At 40.3% G+C, this 24,101-nt stretch overlaps 1 protein-coding gene across 1 annotated transcript in view; it reads left to right on the top strand.

Moving 5' to 3' along the window:
* Nucleotides 1-24,101, top strand: part of ctnna1 (catenin (cadherin-associated protein), alpha 1) — a 76,574-nt gene that overhangs the window by 3,085 nt on the left and 49,388 nt on the right. Inside the window, exons 4-7 of the mRNA XM_079745063.1 lie at nucleotides 6,440-6,606; nucleotides 7,973-8,092; nucleotides 10,785-11,051; nucleotides 15,430-15,633. Coding sequence (XP_079601189.1) covers nucleotides 6,440-6,606; nucleotides 7,973-8,092; nucleotides 10,785-11,051; nucleotides 15,430-15,633 — 758 coding nt within the window. The remainder of the gene's footprint in view (nucleotides 1-6,439; nucleotides 6,607-7,972; nucleotides 8,093-10,784; nucleotides 11,052-15,429; nucleotides 15,634-24,101) is intronic.

Genomic DNA, 24,101 nt, shown 5'->3' with positions numbered 1-24,101 from the left:
GTTCCCCTCTAGGATGCGTATGCCCCCTCTCTAAGCTCAGTCGTGTTAGCCCACCGGCATCTTGCTCTTGTGCATCAGTAATAATATTATTTAAGTCCTGGCTAATCCTCTAACCCCTCTACAGTCTTGGAATGTTATGTTTCTCCCTATACGTATGAAGAAAAGAAAGCGGCAGGTTAATTGAAGGAGGTAACCCTTTTCAAGTGGTGGAGCACCTCATTTTGCTTTTTGTCTTGATCAATCTTTAAGAGCCTGTATATAGATGCGCACTGAATGAGCCGTTCTTCCTGGGATACTTATTGTTTGTGTGGGCCTTTCAACATCTTGGTTTTTAGTTGCGCCAGAGTGATGGGTGGTTTAATTGTTTGCAGTACATTGCTGGATTAGCAAATCCCTTTTCAAATGCTAATTTGTTTTTTAAACGGTGAAATGCTTATTTCCATACATGTTGAAGTGCATATTTATAGTGGTTGCCATTTTTCCACGTCTATATTTGTGACCATTACTGCATTAAGGGAGGCGTAAAGACATTGTGCAGATTTCAGATTATTCCCGGTGTAGTTGAATGGATACACCCACCCGTCTAGTGCGACTGAATAGGCATGTACTCCATGCTACATTTAATTGTATACCTTCCACTAGTTGAGTCAGGAATCTGCCATTAAATCACCGTCCAGTGAATTCCCCATTGCCCTTCAGTGTTTCCCACAGACAGAAAGTAATGTGTGGTGCCGGTGCTGGAGTGGGAGGGGAGGGGTGGGCAGGAGGGGCAAGGAGTCCTGACGAGGGGGGGGGGATGACAAGGAGTCCTGACGAGGGGGAGGATGACAAGGAGTCCTGACGAGGGGGAGGGGGATGACGACAAGGAGTCCTGACGGGGGAAAAAAGTTAACCCCCCCCTTCTTGTATTTAACTTTTTTGGTAAAACAAAAACAAATAGTATAATGTAACAATATAAATATAACAATAAAAATAATAGTCCTTCAACCAATCAGACCAACGATCGCAACATCCGCTTCCCTGTCGTCATTGTGTTAAGCCAGCCAATAGCGCGCCGGGGGAAAAGCCAGCGTGGTGATTGGCTCCTGTAAAAGCGGATTGGAAAACGGAAAAAAATGTATTGCTCTCCAGCACATGCTGCAGAGCGAATTCAAATCGCCGGCAGAAAGAGCTGGGGGTACCCAGTCTAATACCGTATCCCAGCTATAACCGCATTCATATTAATCGCATTGTTTTCTGCGTAACCAACATTATCTTTGCTGACTTAGGGTGCAGGATAGTCAATAACGTTTAGTTCATAAGGGCTAACATTATCTTTTCTGAGTTAACAATCATTTTGAGCAGGTGTTTTTGAGCACAGTGTATCATACTAAACTTTGGTAAAATGGTCGCCGACCGTCTTCTCTGTGCCAAATATCCCTAACTTCGGGTTTTCCTTTGAAAGGCGCCTTGAGAGGAGGAGCGGGCGAATCAGCTGTTTATAAGTGTACCCGTGCACCACTGGCATGAATGTGCGCTTGTCTCTATGTGTGCGTATGCGTGTGTGAACGAGAATGAGTGCTACTAGGAGATGAATGAACGGAACGATATTTATTTTTAAAAATCGCAAAAAAAAGAAAAAAGCGGAATCAATTTGTGGCGCTCAGTGTTGTTTCTGTGGCGCTGCGCCACACATTGGTTTATGTATGGGAAACACTGCTTTTGCATTAGCAGCTCTTCTTGTCGATCTCCCCCAACTTTCGCCCCGGTTGTTCAATCTTAGTCCTGGGTTCTCATATTGTCTTCTGACATGCCTGTAGTGTACTGCGTATCGGGAACAGGGTTTTTGGTGGGCCATGATGCGAGCGTCTGAACCTGGTCTCCACACCCAGACAGGACATCTGGGTCTAGGGTGATATGTTGGGCCGAGGAAATGTCAGGAAGGACCAGACGTGCACTCAGTGCAAGTTATCGAACTTTAGTTTCAGTATGTCGGCTGTGGGCACCTATTCAGCCCCCATGCAAGCCAGTAGCTTGGACTGGCTGTCCGTTATGCCAAGCTGCTCAGTGGACCGTGCTTGGACTGATAATGTGGCCATTGAGCTGGGCTAAAACCCTCTCCTGGAATCTGAAAAGCATTTTTCTACCCAGCTGTGGCATACCAGCTGTTTAAGATGGCAGATAAACTGCCTGAAACAATCATTTGTGGAAGCCTGTGTATGCCATGCATTCTAATATATAATTCAGTTGTGCAAGACAGTTATTCATGTTGTGGTTGCTAAGAAGGTGTAGTTGGAATGGGCGAGACCCAATTCAAAACCGAATACTACCCTATGTTGAACAATTGAAAGTTCTATATATATTTTCTTGCATAAATATGTTTTGTTTGGGCCATAAAAGAAAATAGCCCGGTGGAAAGGCTTTTGGCAGGTCTAAAAATAATGTAGGCGTAGCCTTAATGATTTTGATGGGGAGATTAATTTGTTACATGCACTGGCTAACACAACTGTGTTTGGGGATTTTAGCACCGCTTAAATATTTTTGAAGACCAGACACTTCAGTGCTACTGGTTCGTGCCGTGCCATGCATTCTTTTGTCACTTGAGATGGTGGTGTAAGTGTTGCCGATCTGGCCGCTTAAGAAAATCCACCAAAGAGCAGCTGCTGCAAGAAAGCATAGGGCCCATTCAGGCAAGAAGATGATGCTCCCATGTGAAAAAGCATATAGATATGGTTTGATGGTGGATGGATGGATAGATATAGGTCCATTTGAGTCGGTCTCTTCCTTCCCTGGTGGTGACTTTGTCCTATGTGCTATACATTTTAATATTTTCATCCTTCACTCAATGGTATTCAGGTAAGCGCTAGATGGATGGGGGTTTATTAAAGGAGCACTGATCGCTATCTGCCCCCTGGAAATAGCCTTATTGATCTTGCTCACTGGGGGGAATAACAGCCTGAAGAAGAGGACGGCTTCAGATCCATGTGTGATCATTTGCACCAGCTGTTTTTGTTCTCCGTCTGGGAGCCAAGTGGTGGTCAAACGCTCTTAAGATCTATAGACGTCCGATTTTAAATATATATTTCTTCACTCTTTTTATAGTGATTGCTTGCTTCCACAAGCGTTCAGTGTGAACTTTCTTTTCATTTTATGGGGACATCGCTTGGTTCCCCGAGTGCTTTTCAAAGATTCAGTACTATGCACTTATTGCTATTCTTAGAAGGCTTGTATTCACGAAGAACGGACGGGCAGAAGATCATCAGCACCAGTCAAAAGTTGCACTTTTTAAAATTGTGAATTTTTTTGTCACATTTAAACAGAACAAACCTAGGATACTACACTAAACATTGTAATGACCTAGTTTAAAAATAAACTTCTCTATTTCACTTCTTTAGTTGCAATGTAGAATTTAAGCATATGAAACCCGGTGAACTAAACGGTGATCTTGTTGGAGCACAATGGTGGTTTTCTCCACTCAGATCTGTGTATGTGCTCTTCAAATCTGTAGAGCTAGAATCGATGCACAGAAGTAGACAGTGTGGTTAGTTCTCCCCTCTCGATAATATGAAGAATGAATATACCCAAGCAACATGATTCAGATGTCACTTGTTGCTTATCGCTTCATTGCCATTGGTCACCGTTTTTATTTTTCCTCCTTTGGTTCTAGGCAGTAGTGAACGTCCATCGGGGACCGAGCTGTCGAAGGACACACATGGATTGATGCATGTTGAAGTCGGGGCAGTTTTCTCCAATGGTCATTGTTTGGGGTGGGGGTGGGGGTCAGTGTGGAGTTCATAATGGAAGGATATAAACTCAATTTGTGGGCCCAGTCAACTGTGAAAGCCCATCCAAAGTAGGACAAAGTGTAGACTGGACGAACCAGACAGCCTTTGTCATCAGGTCGACCCCCTTTCCCCTCTCAACCTCACAACATGGCTGTGTGTCAATATTTGTGACCACACCGGGCATCTGTGCGCTTTGTGCTGGTTTCCTCTCTGCATGCGAGACCCACGGTGAACCCATCAGGCCAGCGTGAATGAGTCAGCCTGCCTTTTCCTCCTCCACATCCTTCACTCCATATACCGGAGACTTTCTGATGCAATTAACTTGGAAGCCACTGTCGAGCTCTTGGGCATTTGGCTATTAGTTCCTGTGGCGCTTTCAGAGTTACAAGAGTCGAGGAGAGGAATCCGGAGATAAAGGCGGACACGTCATTTTCTCCCTCGCTCTCTCAATGTAGTTGAGATGCACTCCTGGGTCTGGCTTATAAGCCCACAACGTGGCTAAATTCTTCGTGTTACTTCTCGCCTTGGAGTGGAGTGTCATGGGAAATTATTTGTCATTTGCAGATGGCTGAATGAGTGGAAGGACACTAAGTGGGTGTTCAGACAACACTAGGGAAAAGTGATTGCCAGCCAAGTCGGGTTCACATCCATTTAAACTTGTGCATAGATGGAAATCTTACAAGGTGTTGGTATCTCGGGTCATGAGTGGTGATGATGGGTAACGGTACTACGGTGACCACGTTTAGTATGCTGCTGTCACTAAAATAAGAAAGTTGACAAATCCATTTTTTTCCCCTTGAATGTATTCATTTAACTTGTAAAAGATGGCGGTTTCTACAATGCACATTCTGTTATGACCAGGTAAACGCCACCTGGCTTTGATGTATTGGCTCACGGCCATGACGGCTCTTGAGGTAAATGCCTCTTTACTTGGTACAACGTCAGGTTTGTTAGTTTAATTATGCTCTGTGGCAGATGGAGGAGCCTGGGGGGTTTGGATGATGCAGCAAATGAACAATGACTAGCAAATATAAAAGGGTGTCTATATATGTATTGACTGCCGCAAAAAAAAGGTGCTACAAACGCATTGATTGCGGTTTAATGCTGCTATTGAGCCACACAATACACTGCCTTGAGCCAATGCATGCAAATCAGCAAGAAATCTGCATGCATGAACGCTGTGCACCGCAAGCTTGCCATAATATTGTGGCACTATCACCCCACCCCCATATAAGTGAATCTCTTTGTGACCCATTGCAACAATATTTTGGTTTTGAGCACTAAATATCTCCAGGAAAAAATAAAACCTCATCAGTAATGCATATACTGTTATGGTCACCCAGAAGGCATTCATTATTCATTACTTCCAGCTTGAACTGTTTCACTTCATTACGATTTGGAGAATTGGATCACTTTAATGTAGTGCAGTTTCATAAGATTGGAAATATGATCACTTTAATGCTCCCTTTAAGTCTAACAAGACGCCAAATAAGTTATTCTTTAACCAATATCAGTACTACTCAATAAAACAGTGTTATGTGAGATAGCTGACTGATCAGTTTTAAAAGGGAGACAGATTTTACCCCTGCATATTTTAAAAAGTAGAAAAAATTATTTCCCTAGCTGGTAATTTACAATTGTGAAAATAATTAGGTTTAGCGAATAGGTTATGTAATTCAATAATGTACAGGAACTCTTATAGACAACAAACATAAATTGGCACTTAATCTCGGGTATTTTTAATTATTTGTTAAGAAACTGGATATGGTGTGAGGCAGCATGTAAGCGGATGGTTATTCAATCCTTCCTCATTCCATGAGTATGTGTCAATGTGTGCGTAAAAGGCTTTTTAGGAGGCAGAGTTAAAACGTGTTGAAATGTTGAACCTTCCACAGCTGACAAGTGGTGGAATTAACATTTCCTCATTTGGAGTGACAACACATCAAGGCATATTTTATTCTTCCGGTGTTTATTTGAAGTGTTCTGGTGTTAAAATAGATAGAACAATGTCAGCTCAATGATATTGTGACCGCTTTTTAGTGGATACGTTCTCTCCCCTAGATAGCCATTTCCTTCCCACACCGCACAGTGGGCTAAATAGAGACTTTCACTCTAGCACACACAGAATTGTTATGGCTAAGACTGCAGGGCACCTGCGGATATTTGACTTGATGCAGGCCTCTTTGATGGTATTGGGTAATTTTTCCTCGGGCGAGACAAACCTGGTGGAGGGCACTATGCAAGGAGAGTGAGTAATTTGTAACGAGCTCCAGCATCCTTTTCTGAATGATTCCTTTTCTTTCTGTCTCTCTCTCCCCCCCCCCCCCCCCCCCCCCCCCCACACACACACACACACACACACACACACCCACCCACCCGAGACTTGCAGGGTTCATAAGAGTGATTCTAGTGTGGGCAACTCTGACATAATGTTTTGTGTGAAGCAGCGGGAAACACCCTTTTCCAATGCAGTCAAATAGGAGTAAAGAAACTATCCCGTTTTAGTTCAATATGTCATTTATTTATTTTTACCGGTGAAATGAATTTTGTATTTAATAATGCAATCGGTGCTGAATCACATAATTCTGTGCCTTCGGAGCTATATAATATAGCTCCGAAGCATTCCTCCTGAACAAACCGAATCTAAGATGTGTTTTCCTGTTTGTCCTCATCAGGGGAGTCGATGAAGTTGGCCTCTGGAGAGTTTGCTGAGGACCCCTGTTCTTCAATGAAGAGGGGCAACATGGTCCGTGCCGCACGGGCCCTCCTCTCAGCTGTCACTCACCTGCTGGTGCTGGCCGACATGTCTGACGTCTACAAACTGCTTCTGCAACTCAAGCTGGTAAACCATCCATACTTCTGGTAGTACAGGCCTCCACCTTGCTGCATGACTCGATCTGCCTCTCTCCATGGCCGTGGTCTGTTCTCGTCGAAATGGCAAAATATACCATCATGAAGTATTTATATATACGACAGTATATAAAATAGAGTATTGACGTATTTAAAGAATGAGCTACTTTGAAAAGTGGGTTTCGAGGGGGCACTAATACATCCAGTCAATGTCGATCCTCAGCACGAGTAGTAGACGTTTGAAAAGAAATGTAAAGGTATCTGAAAGAACCAGCATGATAAACTGCTGTACTCTAATGGGAGGAATACGGGCTGACACAATTTTAGGCTATAAATTCTGTGTTTTTCTTCTGCTTACCGAAATGTATTTTGATAGCCCCTACTCTAAATCATGCTATGTGTTGGTTTAGAAGATGATACATGACGAGAGATCAGATGTCTTTGGAATTCAAAAGGACATTTGTAAACTGACATCTTAAGACAATGTTCATTTTAGTGAACTTTTCTTTTAATTGAGGGTTGATTATTGTGGCGCATTGCTAAAAGCTAGCACACAAAGATGTTATTAATTGTTCTAATTACAACCGGGCGCTTTCAAAAACGGTAAACGGAGAATTAGCAATTTTCAAAAATGTTCTAAGAACAGAACGGCATAATTTTTTTTTTTCATGCATTAAGAACGACATGGAACACTATCATGTTAATTACCTTTTATCTTAAATGTTTTTTACATAACATTCACTCATTACTTGCTTCAGATCAGTTGCTAGCAATGCAAATGAGTGATTCACAGATGACTCATTTATTTTATTAATAATTACAAGGAACCACTATCCCCAAGATATATACAGTTTATTGATTGTGTACATCATTCAATATCAAGAAAAGTGCTATAAAAATAAAGTTGCCTTGCCTACATCTCTATATATTCGGTGAAAACGACATTACTATGTTGGTGTTCGGGTGGTTCTCCAGTTGCTCACGTAGCTGAATTTAAGCACTTCCTTGTATGCACAAGTTATAGCACAGAGCACGGCCCTTTATCTTATCATAATTCTTTTTATAAAGCGGCCTACCTCATTATCTTCCATCTGTCAGCAAGGAACAAGATTACATGCCACTGGTCCTGATCTGGCTTATGTCCAGACAACTTTCACATCGTCAAAATGAAGGCAAGATGTGGCAAGGAGACGGAGTCTATCACCCTGTGGAGTAGTGGAATATTTTATGAAAACATATTTTAACTGCAAAAATGCTAACACCTTGACTCTTGATTTTGTGTGTAAGCATCATATTTCATATTCATATTTTAGCGGACAAAGAAGACTTGTTCAATAACCTTGTGGTTCTTGTCCTAGGTTGAGGAGAACCTGATGAAGGTGCGTAATGCCGGAACCGAGCAGGACCTGGGAATCCAGTACAAGGCCCTGAAACCGGAGGTGGACAAGCTCAACATCATGGCTGCCAAGAGACAGCAGGTAACGTTGGGTAGAGTGGAATCAGACTGCTTGTATTATAATTCATGATTTATGCTCCGAGGCGCACGCAAGGACGCCTTTGCATGGCTGGGACTCATCAGGTAGCCCCCTCGCATAATAACCTGCCGTTTGTCTTGCACACACCCAGGCAGTGCCCTGGGGGAAACGGCAAGCTATGGATAGTGTGCCCATGCTTTGGTTAAAAGATTAGATGTTGTAAGCATGAACAATCTCCTTTATTACCCGTCTCGAGGTAGGGAGGAGGGGCGAGGGAAATGGCGCAGGGACGGGATACACAGGCTGAATGAGCATGGCTGACAAAACCCATTGTCGTAGAGATCAAAACCGATTGCACTTTTCCTTTTGCTGTGAGCGTTAGTCATGAGTGACGTATATTTCATGATTCTATTTCCAGGTGAAGCAACTGTATAATGGGATAAGCATCGCCTCCCTGTACAGATGCAGATTTTCAACTCTCGGTTTTGTAACTGTCTAATATAAAAGAGGGGGTAATTAGTGCTGAGACTTAATTAGATTTACTGTTTACCTTAACAGAATCATGGTGTCTAAGATGATACAATATTTTTAGTCTGGCTCCCTGGTTCAGTATAAGAGCTTTGTATAAGTTGCTGTAGCTCAAGTCTCCTCGCTAGGGTACTGGCAACTAAGTGAAAAATATATATGGCTAATTAATGTTGACTTCTCATTTTCTTTTATTTTTTTAAAGGAATTGTTCAAAAGCTTTGTTTTCTGGCAGATTTTAATAGAGTTTCAGAGTTTACCAAAATAATGCATTCAACCCTTACTCTTATGCATTGTTTTTCCCCTCCTAATTGGCATTTTTACTGCTTATCAGCAGTATGGTTTTCGGTTATGAATAAAGACCTGCATGTTCTTTGTCCTCCTTTCCCCATAATTTAGAAGTGTTTTTAATTCCAATATTAAGTGCAATGATTTTAATGTGGGAATAGAAATACCATGTACAAGATGGGACTGCACCCATTTGTTGAGACTGCATTAGAGCTATTATATAGTTGGGCCTCTAAGGGCCTTGCATAAAATATTAAACAGTAGTTTAATATTAAATATTGGATAAAGGGAATGTATATCACAATTTGTCTGGGCTTTGGAAATGCCTGCACTTAGTAAATGATGTACATAAAGTAGTGCCAGAGACAGGAGGGTAGCATATAAATGGGCATTGTGCATAGTAAGGTTTATAAAATGAACACGGTCTAACATTTTAAAAGTTTTAATTAGCTGTTGAAATACTATGGTCCTTTCAAAAGCTAAGCCTTTATTGTCAAAAGCCGCTCTAGAACATGGCCCACTCTGCTGTTTGAATAAAATGCATACACAAATGGATAATTTGTGACTGCAATGTTTAAGACTGGTTGCTAATGGGATTGTTAATGGTTGGTGTTTGTTATAAACAAGAAATTTATATTGGGTTACTCTTAATCTTATTTTCTCAGCACAAAGTGGATAATAGGAAATTGTGAACTCATCTGGTTTCTAAAAACATTTCACTGAGGCACTGTTGACACCGGAAAAAAAAGCTGTAAACCCTCTTGAAATTGAATAGCTAAACTGTGCCCTGTTTTCTTGTTCCACTGAACTGTAGCCTGCTATATCCATTCTTCTCCTTTTATATCATGTCCTACTTTCGATATTGTGTTCAAACAGAATGTGTTAGTTCACACTCAAAATCAACATCGGTTTCATTTAATTTCTTGCCTGTGTATTTAGTCTACTTTGGATGGTGTTTTGTTTGTAGCTTGTCTGATTACATGAGGATTTAATGGTTTGGAAGTTTATTCACAAAAAGGTGTTATTGTTAATACATCGTTGATAGTGGATAAAAACGTGCAGCGAATAACCATTGAACTGCAACTGTCAAAATTTACATTTTAGGTAATAGATGATGATGGTGAGGATGTTTCAAGTAACATTGGGCCTCATTCAGATTCTGATGGGTTCATCCCTATTCAGATGTATTTGAATTTGATATCTAGAAAGGATGTCATGTTTTCCCAACACAAATGTATTCAGTATAGTTTCAATGTGTATCCTGCATTTTCATGTCAATATAACCGTACAAAATAATATTTGACTGTTTACAAATTGAATTTGCTTTATATTTGTCATTTGTCATTATGACAAATGTTTCACACTAGCGTTATGCGAGTGTATGAAGTGAAGGATATAAAATATATTTTTCAGTAGATGCAGGATGTAGAATAGAAAGGGTGTTTGCAAAGTGGCAACTCTTTAATTTTGTCTGTGCAGGTTTCCTGGTAATAACATTGCCTGTGCATGTGGATGAAAAAAAAGTGTACAATACAAAAAATGTGTCCTGAATAGCAATCCATTAAATCGCAAAGGCACAATGTAATGACCTGATTATGACTGTGTTGCGTTACCGCAGGGGACAGAAACAAATCTGGGTCACCTAGAGCAAGCTTTGTCACACTTAAGTGTCTCCACGAGGGCGTAACAGGCCTATTTACAATCCAAAGAATTATATTCCTCCACTGTACACCCATTGGGGAGCTCGACGCAACGGGCCTTACTTCCATCTGCCCTCTTCCCTTCAAAAGCTTCAAATCGTTTTAGCGTCTTCTCCTGACCCCGGTGACCCCGTCTGTCCCCGGCCTCCCCTCACACCTTCTATTTCTTCCCTCGCCGACAGGAGCTAAAGGACGTTCATCACAAGGACCAAATGGCGGCTGCTCGCGGCGTGCTGCAGAGGAACATCCCCATGCTGTACACGGCGTCCCGCGCCTGCCTGCAGCACCCTGACGTGGCGGCCTACAAGGCGAACCGTGACCTCATCTACAAGCAGCTGCAGTCGGCGGTGTCCGGCATCTCCAACGCGGCCCAGGCCACGGCCACCGAGGACTCTGCCCTCCACCCAGCGGGGGGGGGAGAGCTCGCCTACGCCCTCAACAACTTTGACGTAAGTCCACGGTTAATGTCTTGTTTAGCCATATCTGAAAAAAAGACCTTCTTTTGGATTGCATTTCCACCTTGATAATGAAATGATTCACCTAAAACTTGGATAGCGAGAGCACCTTTTGGGAGAAGGTTCTTGAAATAAATGGTTTATTGTTTTTACCAGGTTAACAAGCACGCAATATGTACTCTTATTGTTACCCCAGGGCACCTCTTGTGGATTTTAAATACAAGAGATTCACCATAACCTTTGGTCCCTTCTCCGGCTTTCTTATTAAAATTGTATGTTTCATAAAATATGTTGAGCGTACGAGTTAGCGTTTTAAGTTTTCATTGAATTGTTTTAAGATCATAATTATTTGACCCGGTAAGCAGCATCATATTTTCATTGTCGATTTTCTTTGAGCTGAATTGCTATGGGCATAGTATCATCGTAGGCAGCTGCCCTGACATGACCTGAACTAGGAAGGGTCGATGCTGTACTTCTCCTGCTTCTTGTGAGGACTCTAGTTAGATCATACTATATCAAGTTTGTATTATTATTATTTAAATTGTTATAATAATTCTCATGAGACAAAGTTCTACGTTTGACCGTATAGGACATTCTGTGGGATGAAGCTGGATTCAGATGATGAATAGTTAATTGTTCATGTAACCATCTAAAAAAACGAAATTAATTTCACTTAATCCTCAAATATATAGTCTCACAATTCAGACTGTAGCTAATATTGAATGCCTGATGACAGACATGCTCTATTCTGGGTGAACGCGATGTTTCACTTTCTTTCGCTTCTCAACCAATCATTTTGCTGGAGGCAGGGATCTGTTGGCGCTTAATTGGTGAAAACAAACTCGACCAGCAGTAGAAAACTAAGAAAGTTTCTGCAAAGGTTACAAATCAACACTGAACAGACTGTCCTCTGTAGAAAAAACCTTAAATCCCCTTCTGAAAGCTTCATCCACTCACACAAATTAGTTTTCCTCTCCACCAGGAAGTTCTGCTACAGCATAGATCTGAGATTTCTCTTGTACATTGATTTACTAACATTAATCTATGTACAAGTCAAAGATTCTGACATAGCTCAATGTTAGTATTTAGTAGATAGTATTTACATCAAATGCCAAAATAAGCCCCAAACAGATTAATAAAAAATATTTGAAACTTATTTATGCATAATTCTTCTATTTTATTTTTATTCCAAATCATAAAACTAAGTATGCTTGGTAAACACTCTGGGGTACGCGAGTAGTTTAGTTTGAAACTGTTAAGTTTGAGCTGCTGGGCTTAAACTCATAAAAGGATGCAATGAAATGAAATTCCATTGACATTTGAGAAATGTTTAAAACCTTTATCACTTTTAAAGTATAATACATACATGATATTTATAAGTTGAGGGAAATATCTTCAGCTGCCTTTTTAATATCAGTTATTTTAACTTGGATCATCATTTCCAAAAAAATGTGGGCATGCTTATTAAATAATATCTTGAAGGATGTTTGGAATGTAATGGAAAGGTCCTATTCCCTGTAATAATGGTCCCCTTCTCTGTAATGGAACGGTCCTTTTCCTATGGTCCTTCCCGACCAAAAGAATGGCCATTCCCAACTAGCTTTAGGAATGACCATGGGAAGAGGACCGTTCCAAGTTCCTCTTCCGATGGTCATTAACAATGCTAGTTCCACCATTCCATGTAATGGAACCTTACCTGTGCATTCAATTAACCAAGGCTAACAAAAGGCCACTGATTCACTCCTTGTCCCCTACTACACGTTGGTCTCTACCTCGCCCCCACATCTTTAGAAATGGTTGAGGAGGATGAGGCATTTCCAGGCGGTTTCCTCCTCCAATAATGAGATAGGGCTTGAGATTAAGCAGCTCTCTATCTAATCCTTAAAGTACTCCATTTGCTCTTGACTAATGTCTTCTCTATTGCTTTAGAAGCGTGTCTCTGATGTTGTGAAACGTAAGGGGACTCCTTCATCACAGGGTAGTCCTGGTCCTAATTGTGAAAATATAGCTCAGCTTGCTCTGGGTTTTTGTTACGCAATTGGTTTTCCTGGATAAATGTATGGTTTCACAAATGGGTTGAAGAATCTACGATGACCTTCGTTGTCTGTTTGAGTTCAAGTTTGCAATTGAGTAGGTTTAACACGATCACAATTACCCTATTAATTTCAGATCTCTAAAAGTAACTTTACATGTAGTCTCAAATCCTCATTACATTTATATTTGCATGCTGAACTATGCAAGGGAGAGTTTGTAGAATGTCCTGTGAATCATTAACAAAGGAACCATGTAGTGAATCAGCTTGTGCCTTAAAGATTTATAAATTCAACTGCTCTAAAAATATTTAATCAAGTACATTACCAATGCTTCACATGTGCGCAGCTCTTTTAGAAAGCTTTACAAAGACATGACCCATGAATCTGAAAACAAATGTACCCCCCGGACTATGGTTCCCAAGGCTCGAATAAGTGATGCTTGTCTATAATTTCCTGTTTTTTTTATGAAAACAAGATGTGTGATAGAACCCAGATATTTGCTTTACCAGCCTTCATTATAATTTGCATAAATAGAGCTTACCTAAAAGTTCCCATTTTGTGCATTTGCTCTTTAGAAAGCCAACGGAAAATGTACTTGTGAGTTTAGGGATAAGGCTCAAGGAGTAAATGTCAGGTAAGCAAGGCATTCCTGAGTGTCCATTAAGCATTGAACTGTGTTGAAAAAGGTTTTTGAGGTCAGGAGGTGCCGGAGATAATGTCTACCTTGACAAAAGATTTCTTCAACATTGGCATTAAATGTTTCAAAAGTGGAGAGGGGAATTGGAAGACGGATGGCTGTGCATTGTGCATGCCTGGGGCACAACAGTCAATAACTATAGCGCCACTGTGACACAGGTCTGCCTAGGCACAAAATGTTTGACAAGAATCTGCATTCGTTATGTAAGGTATGAACGTAGCTCCATCTTTATTAGGGGCCGTAGTTTCTTGTCACGCGGCAAGTTTTTAATTCACTAGCAGGCAATTTAAATACAAGCACTTTTCAGTTGCCCAAATTCAAGTGTAAGGCAAAAATTAACCAATGAGTCACACACACGCACACGCATTCCTTTTTTCTTTCCCTCTCCTCTCCCTAGTGCCTGTTGCCATGGCAATATGACACGCAAGCAGAGGAGGTCAGATTAGATAAAATAGAGGGGGCTGGTAGTGGGTTGTGATGGAAGGTGGGCTGCCTAATAAAGCGGATTTCTAAAAAGTGAATTGTTGAATATCTTGGCGGCAAAAAATATTTGTTTTTTTTAACGTGGAGGTTTTTTTGCGTCCTAGTGGAAGATTGCTTTCCTCCTCTTCACGCCGCCAGCGTTGTTTTTGATACCGTACCCCCTCGCAATTCTTATGCAGCGCGTCGTTCAGGGCCCACCCGTGGCATCCCTGTCCCCGTGAAATTGGACTTGGAACAAGTGTTCTTTCTGCGCGTCATCTAGAAAAGTAGCCTTCTCTTTAAGTTTCAGCACATCTCTGAGGCTCCGAGGTAGATGTATTCTTGGGCTCATCTGTCGAGGGATACTGCTCCCTCACCATACGACACTTCATTATTTATCAGCTCTGGCACTTGAATATATATTTCAGTGGTGTTCACCATTAGGAAAGCTTCATATACATTTCAAATAATAACTGCTATACAAACTACTTGTGTAGAACAGTGCTTGCATCTTTTCAAGGCCAATTATTCTTCAAAAAAAGTTCTTTATTCCTAACAAAGCTCATTATATGATTTTATTTTTAGCCCACGATTCTTTAAGGGACTGCTGGTGATTTGTGCAGGATATAGTTCTCCTCTTTAATGTTAGATATACATTTTATTAAAATGATTTGCTATTACTTTTAGACTACAGAAAACAGCCAGTGACGGCATGTTTTCATCACATGCACTTTGGTATAATATATTTTTAATCGCCATGCTTTACTTGAATTGTGCGAGTACAAGAGGGCACTTTACTTAAAACAAGGAACCTTGTGAAACGTTCCCCTCGTATTATTAGAAGTTTGCCAGCACGGTCCCTGGAAAGCAAGGACATGCCTCAACCCTGTGTTCACATGTTGAGAGTGTATTCAATTGGCTGACGGTGCCCTCATTTGACAGATCCAAGAGCCCTCTGATCAAACTATAAACCAAGGTATCGTGTTTGGGGCTCGAGGCTCATAAAGTGAATGCAGTAAAGCTGTCAAAACTTCTCCCCTCAGGTTTTACAGCTGTCCTGTCATATTCGGTCAGATCAACTCGTGCTCCCTGTGCTTGGAGAGGGGAAAGATGTGGTGTCTCAAGCTTCCCCCCCCCCCTAACCCCCGTGAGTAATTCACCTCCTCTTGTATCTTTATAGAAACAAATCATCGTGGACCCCCTGGCCTTCAGCGAGGAACGCTTCCGCCCCTCCCTGGAGGAACGTCTGGAGAGCATCATCAGCGGGGCCGCTCTCATGGCCGACTCCTCATGCACGCGCGATGACCGCAGGGAGCGCATCGTGGCAGAGTGCAACTCTGTCCGCCAAGCTCTCCAGGACCTTCTGTCCGAATATATGGGCAATGTAAGTACCCCTATTTTCTTTACCCTTCACACACACCAAGGCGGAGAGGAACTCCGTGCCTGGCTCCAGCACTCGCTCCTCTTTACAGGACTTTAAACTGATGCTGGTTTTAAAATTGGCAGGTTTGTTATTCCTCATAAAGTTGCGACACATGGATCTATCGCCGAGGTATATATGTATGCATATACATCTTATGAATGTACGATTGTTTCTACTAGTCGTAAATCACACAGACATACCACCTTCAATTATACTATCAATCGTTGATAGTGGGCTATTTTTTTCAAAGGACGCCTTGGAAGTGGGTGTCTAGTATGGGATCAATCCCAATTGTATTTACTAACTTGTTTCAAGATAACTTGGCTTGCTGTCCTGGGGAAATCTGCCTTTTCTCAATCGATGGCATTGGAAAAGTGCCAACACCTCACTATGCTTGTAAGGGGGAACACTTTACCTCAAGGAATCATGGTGTCTGGGTGTGCATGTCGCACATTAAGACGGCATTAATTCCATTTCATCCCATGTCAGCAACGCAAACTAAAAAGCCATTAAGGGTTTCATATAGGTTTCAGATTAAATATTTGGTACACAGCAAGTTTACTTTGCTGAGTTTGTTTTGCTTGATCTGTAATTGATTTGTGGCCCCACAAGCACAAGTGTACATGTAATCGCTGTGACAAAATGAAGATTAATGTCTTCAAATGAGCAGCTGGAATCATTGAGGCTGTCAGAGGACAAGTAGTTCCACAAATCAGACTTCAGATTCATATCTAAAGTCTGACGGCTGCAAGCTCAAATCTCGTTGAACGTGATGTTTCTCAAACTCAGTCGGCAGTAGTAATATGAAAAAAAATAAATAAATAAGTGGCTGGAAAGGTTTCAAGTTAACACCATGTAGAAGGGAAACCGTAGAAATACATTATTAGAATCCTGTCCTCGAAGTTTCATCCACTCGGGCGAATAAGTTGTCTTCAGGAGAATATCTCCATAACGAGGGCTTCTGGGTCTGAGATTAGGGGGCAGGAAATGTAATGAGTCCCACATTAGAAGGCATTTCTATAATGAGGCGTCAGAATGTACCATCTCAGAAACATGGTGACGGATGCCCTCATGAAATCGTTTTTTCACTGACGTTTGTGATGACGTTGGCTCCGGATCCTATCTGAGATGGTATAATTCTTGATTACTGCTTGTTAGCAGCATGGAAGGGAATTACAGTTATAAAATAAAGTACGCTACACTAATCTTTAGCACCATCTTTGGGGACTAGTCTGTTAGTGTTCTGAATCAATCTGGCGGTTGTTGATGGTCGTTTTCCATCACAACAGTTTTGCCCTCTTAATCTCACTATTAAGTTAATTCATATTTTTCACTTTTCATTTTGTGGTTTCCCAGACATTTCTTTATCTCCCTCTCTGACAAAATCTGTGTTTTAACCACCATCTGAATCCCATCCTGGTAATTTAACCTAGGAATTTATTTTTCCTTTTGATATTGACGATGAGAGGGCCTTTCAGGTAGAGAATTAGTTAGTCTTTCAGAAATCAATGCATTTGTAATGTTTTATTTTGCTTTTGCAAGGTAGTAGCTTTAACATCCGACCCAGCAAACTCGCCATGGCGTGTTAGAAATGTTCACGTAACCGTATAGTTTATCATGCCTTAGAAACGTGTGTGCTGCATGGCTATGTGTCTTAAAGGTAGATTCATATTGCAAGTGGATCCCAGTGCAACCATTTCCTTGTCATATGTTTTAGACATTACAAATAGAAAGGAATAAAAAATGACACTTCTGGTTACAATTAACCATTTTATAGCCTTAAATATAGGGAAGTGCAGTGCCATCTGTGACAACGGATTGTATGTTCATGTAGTCATTGATTGACTGGCCCGTTTAACATATTACCCCCTAGAAGAGCCTCTGGGGAAAATGGCTGTCAGGTAGAGAGTGGGTGGTTGGTCTGGCCTGCCACAGAAAGTGGCAAGTGCGCTTAAGATGCCTGTTCACTGCCATGACCCTCAATGTTTGCTGATGGACCTTCCCCTTTTAAGGTGCATTTAAATAGTAGATTTTAACTAATCCTCTTAATCCAGAGATGAGGGAGAGTAGAGAGTGCATGGTTTGCTTCCATACGGCCACATAGCGTTCCCTTCATTATTCCATATTGCCGTGACAGCCTTGCACGGCACGTCCTGAGCCTCACCATTTCTGCCACGATTAATAATGCATATCCCATTTCCAGCATCTGTCAAGATTTTGTACAGAATAGACCGATGCCATGGCGCTTTGACATTAATATGATGCCATTCAAAAAGCCCTCAGCAGGTGTCCTGCGTTATCTGTTGGATCATAATTGAAAGTTCTCGCTAGATCAGTAAGACCTCTTTAATGAAATACTATTATAGACGTCTGCATTTTTGCCACATTTGAGATGTATTTGCATGCTGCCTGCCCCCACACAACCACAATTCCCTACTCAAACTTTTCTTTCTCTTACCTTACAGTCTTCATTCTTCTATTATGATGCTCTCTACATGGCTCACTCCTCCGCTCGGCCTTCTTGCCTCAGGCAACTGTACTGAGTGGAAGTGTTCTGTTTTATCCCCATTGCACTATGCTCCCACTGTTTGCGCTCATTTGAAGAATGTCTGAGTGGCTCACCTAACTTGCCATCGTCATAGTAATCAGATTTAACTCTAAATGGAAGACAACAATTGAATAATGGCTTTTAAGTGTAGGTAACCATGGCTAGAAACGGGACATGGGTTTAAAGAATGGTTTGCATTTTTCCTTGAGCTTTGTCAAGCTACATTTCCGAAGGTTGCAGATAATAAGATGTCATGTCATTTCACCTTGAAACTAAAGTGCAAAGGCATCATTGGTTCAAATAACCAGCAACAAAGTTTTGTCAAAGAAACATTCTCCATGAAGGCTTTTACCATATTCAAAATCATTATCGCACTGCTGTTCTAGCAGGGTTTCAGAAGTATTGTCTTTGTAGACTCGAGCAGTGATTCATTGCTTGTTGTCTGGTCTGCTCACTTTCTAGTATCTACGGCCTATTTTCTTTGCTGCAACGCTTTGGTCTATGCATGGAAAATTGAGCTCATACAAGATCATATCTGATCATATAGGGCTTCACACGAATATCAATAACATGAATCAATGTCTTGTAATTTGGTTCCCTCTTATTGTGTGCTCCACAGGCACAATGTGTCACTGGGGGTCAGACACAATAATTATTAGCCACATGAAATTTGCTTCAAAACCAAACAGCCTTTTGTTTTTTCCCTGGCTTTTCTTGTGAACACTATAGCGCACACAGGGCAGATGTGATGCTGTAGTAGTTCTCTCGTTAGTCTGGCAATCCTTTTTAGGGGTTGTTACTTCCAAAGAGTTCAGATGAATTTTGCAATGATTTTACTTTGTCACAAAGAAATACAATAATTTATTAAACGGATCATTAATATGCACTCTTTGATAGGTGCATGTTGATTGACATTGCAAAGCCCTGTCGTATAATCTTAAAATTGGCTTGGCCTGAAAGGTACTGATTTTATATAGGTTTAGGTTTGTTTGCGGTCCAACAAAGACTATTTGTATTGTTTGATTGAAATAACATCTGCTGATTATGATTCTTAAGTGCTTTAAACTAGCAAACATTTTTGCGTACGAATCATGTCATAGCTTATCTTTCAATTGATTTCTTTACACCGTTTCCAGTCATCCACTTATAACACTAACTCTATCAAATTGTCTTGGCTGCTGGTCGGATGAATATAAAAGTAATCAATCTAGCTCTGGTAACTAAACCAAACCAAAATAATAATATAAACAATAATACATATAATCATTTGTTGCCACCTTAGTTTACAGAATTATAAGAATGTGTAAATCAATAAATGTCCAACTTGAATTTATACCTGGACATTATTCAGGTACTTTTTCAAAATAACATGGTAAACATAAATTGTTTATAAAATGAAATATATTATGGTTTAAATACGAGTTTTCAAAGTTGCCCCTTTCGTGATATCTCACCATGATTCACCTATAGACTGCACCTGAAATCACAGTTGATTTCAAGATGCTTAGCAACATCTAGGATTTTTTCCACTGCAGCCAACAGAAGCTATTTATAACTACAGGGTAACCTGTACAAGTAATTAATTGTTCACTGCTGCTGATCAATGCATGATTCAAATCATGTGATGAGTACAATGGATAAGTACAATCAATTAATTGTGATTGGAAAAATACATATTTAATTTAGCTTCATCCCTTAAATTATTTTATTACAAATGGCAGGACTATCAATAAATCAAAAGCAAAGCTTGTCGAAATGAGGTGGTGCTCTATTTGCTTTCCTTCTGTGACCATTATGTCCTCCTAACGAGGACAATTGCATTATTTAACTGCTGCCATAAAGATGTTGCGTGGGATATTTTGTTCAGCCTCTGAACCCTTTCCCAGTCCATTTCCTGTGCCTTGAAAGAAAATACAGACATTTCACCATGCCCAGTTTAGCAAAGAAATCGGACATTAATTTGAAATATTGAAGACCGGAAAATGACAAACAACAAGTGGCACATGGCTGTCATGAAAGCAACAGTCATTAATAAATTCACTCAATCAAAGAGAATGGATTGGTGAACTCGATAATGGTTCAAGACAATTGCCTTTTATTGTCTTGGAAAACATATATCGCTGTACAAATGGCCTGAAGAATAGCATTGCAAAAATACTCCTTGCACTCTCTAGAATATAAATGATTTGGCAGGGATAAAGCTACTTTTGCCATAGATGCTGACTTTGTCTCTACTGAATCTTCAACTGCATTAAAATAATACTATAATATCCGTTTCAGTAGACTGGCATAGAGATGTCTAGTTACAATAACAACATTGTATCGTAACTTGCAACATTCTATCATTTGGATGTGTACAACTGAACAATCCTTCCCCAGTTTCGTTCTGGTCTGGACAATGGGTGTCGGATATTGTGTTCCTAATCCCTTTAGCAGGGCTGGTCAGGGAGACTTGTAACAAATTTGAAGGTCAATGATCGCTGCACATTCGGGCCGTGCCCGGTTTATATATGAAGCACAGCAACAAAGGTTATATGAAAAGAAATGGCAGTGTTCACTATTGATCGAAGGGAAAAATGAAAGTAACTTTATATTCATTTGTGTGGTAATTCTCTTCTTCCAGAGCTTGGCAGATCCCTTGTTGCTAGTGCTCAGTACAAATGTCACCTCAGGTCTCTTGATGTGAACTAATAGGATTTCAGCTTTGTTTTCTGCTTGGCTCATTGCTTCCAGAATTGATGTCTGCAATACTGGCTGGTTTGGCATCAAAACGCCTACACTCGGTAGCTGGTTCCATTGTAGTTTTGTTCTCCAGCACATGCTTATATTTAACCATATCTAACTTGGAAAGAAAGAATTGACATAGCGATACCCCATTCTAGTTTGTGTGTGTATGTGTCTTGCAGGTGAGGTAGATATTTTATAAATAAAAACATGTCTTTGACTACACGGTTTTTAATCAATTTGTCACAGTGTCACTATTTGACTTCCAGACCAGCAGATGTCCCTAAATATGTGTTGAACCATTGTGTATTTGAACCCTTATTTAAAATTCATGTCTAAGATCTGACCTTTGTGTTCTTTGTTAGGGTGTATAATGTCACAAGTATGCAATATATTTGGGAGCCTAGTAAACGACAAATCAATTTGCGACTATTCCCATATACTGTGTATCAGAATGACAAGGTTAAATGGATTTTGTGACTTGGTTTGTGATGAATAGTCGCTTACTGCCTAGGACATGATGTCTCAATATGACATGCTGGGCACCGACATGCTTGGGCATCTAAAGCATCATGTATGTGGGGGTCTAAACATGCTGACCTTGAGAAGCTGGGGTTAAACGATGAAAAGGACAACACGCATTAAGTGACCTTCATTATCATGCAAACCCAGCCGTCACACTGATAAATCATATTAATGTCTGCCCTCTTACAAATAATGCACAATTTCTCCTCTGAAGGACAGTGGCCAATTGTTTTTTCTTAATATTCCTTTTTTTTGTCTCAGCACTATAAGGTTATGTGATATTAACAGTGCAAATATGCATCAACACATTTACCATATGTGCCTTCTCTTTTGCTCAAATGAACACTGTTCCATAGACAAAAGGTGATAAAGCTATGACCCTGACAGTTTTTGGTGAGCTGTTGCTCATGCTCAGCGCTGTTAACTTGGCTTACAAACAGTTAATATTTTGACTTAAATATTAGGCTACTATGCTTGCAGGGAAAGCAAATGAGAAATGAATAGCAATTTTACATTTTGATTACTCACTTGTTTTAACCCATTTGTGCCGGCTGCTGTGCGGCGCAACATTGTATCTAGTAGATACAATGTTGCGCCGCGCAGCAGCCAGCACAAATGGGTTAATGACTAGAGGCACCACATTAGAGTATTCAATGCAATGTTTCTTAAACCAGAGAGGGTCGTTATTGGGAATGTTCAAATGTGCAGATTTTTTATGATTGACTTGAGTTTTTGTGTCCGGTTTGAAGGAAACTATGAAGCGAATAAAATGTGTCCTCAGCATTGGTATTTTTGATGCAATTCTGTAACCTCCAGTGAAATGTTGTCAATGGAAAAGTGTTTTTTCGGAGCCCTGGTCAGGCAACCACTCAGGGTTGCCAGAGACAAGATATCAGCAATGTATGCATTGATTAAATATGAATATATTTGATTCTCACTGCTGATGCTTCATCATGCTCACGATTTCTTTAACATCCAATAATTTGTCTCTGTAAACTAAACAGGACATTTAGTCTGAACAGATTATTTTATTGTCCAAACACACATTATTTCAAATTTTATTTAGATCATTTCAGATTTTTACCTTTCAATACACTCACATATTTTCTTGGCTATTAAAATACAAACAAATTAAAAGCATTGTCACATTTCAAGGTTTGATTTGGGAAAAAAAAGATTTATTGTATGTAACCGTACACTGTCATCTGCAAAAGGAACCTTTTTTTTGTCCTGCAAATTCAGTGCTTTGAGTACCTAATTATGACGTCAATGCGCACTAGGGGAGCAGCACGCATTATCGGATGGATTCTAGAAAATTAACACAAAAAGCCTGGAACACGCTGGACAATTTAGAGAACCAGAGACCACACACCTTACTATAGAAGATATATTTGTTTGCGCCTTATACCGCACACTAATCAATTCCATTCCCCATTAATCCAGTCCTTATTCTCTAGCTGAAATCCTTTTCAATCTTGTGATCAAAAACATGTCTTTAGCTTAAGCAAACATGGCGGACATCATAATGAACTACTGAAGAACAAAAGATAAAGCCATGGAGACGGCATGCAAATAAGAATTTAGCTACTTCCCTGACTATGTTTGGGGAAGTAAATCCAATGTTACCAATACCCCACATAACACTGGATAATCTTGCAAAATAAATCCTCAGCAAATTCTTTGCTGACCAGAGTCAGTAAGGGCAAATCTGGCTTCTTATCCTGTAGTGCGTACCCAGCATTAGGTTCAAATGAATTACACTGCTGTGCCTTGGCCTTATTAGCACTAATTGTTCAATTTAACTTTTCCTAAAATGGATACAATTATGGGCTTTCTGAGACTACCCTCTCCAGAGTTTAATTTATATTTCCAGTTTGTAATTGGAAATTTCAATTGCAAATGATTATGACAATCATTATTTTGGGGTGTTTCTTCATGTGCAGATTATTCTTGGATTTGAAGCAAACGATGCTATATGGGTGGGTAGATGGATGGGTCTGTCTGTCCCTCACTCACTGCTTTATTTTTTCACTTAATGGCCACAGTATATTCAATGACGGGTATATCCAGTCTACTTAATTTAACTAAACGGCATAATTTATATCCAAAATGTTTATGGTGAGATTGTCATGACAAATTACCATTTATATAGTCAATTATGCAGAATGAAGTTAGTCATTATATTTTATTGACATTAATTAAAAGTTTATCTCCTTTTCTTGTGTTTTATGGGCCTTCTTTTGTGGAGAAACAAAACACGGTTGCCTGTTTATTTATTTTTACCATTTATTGACATGTGTATGTCCCCCACTATATGGGCCATATACATGTTATAGTTATAGAAGAAAACGATGTAACCAAACAAAATAAGCAATGAACTTAATCTCGAGGCTAATTAGCTGTTGGGGAACCCCCTTTTCCATGTAAAAAACATTATTTTCTCTGTTCATAGTGAGCACTTAAGTAACCCATGTCATGATACCCTTTGTCACATTCTCTTTTCAGTGTGGATCAAAGGCATTGAAAGGCAATGGATGCAACAGCTATATGCTATCAATGTTTTTTTGTGGTCAGGAGGGGCGTTATGGAATATAATGTTGTGGTTCTTGTGTCAGTGTTATTACGTGGCCTA

The sequence above is a fragment of the Pollachius pollachius genome, assembly GCF_949987615.1.
Source record: "Pollachius pollachius genome assembly, chromosome: 10".
Classification (NCBI taxonomy): domain Eukaryota; kingdom Metazoa; phylum Chordata; class Actinopteri; order Gadiformes; family Gadidae; genus Pollachius; species Pollachius pollachius.
The sequence above is the reverse complement of the archived record's forward strand: the minus strand, read 5'-3'. Positions and strand labels throughout refer to the sequence as shown.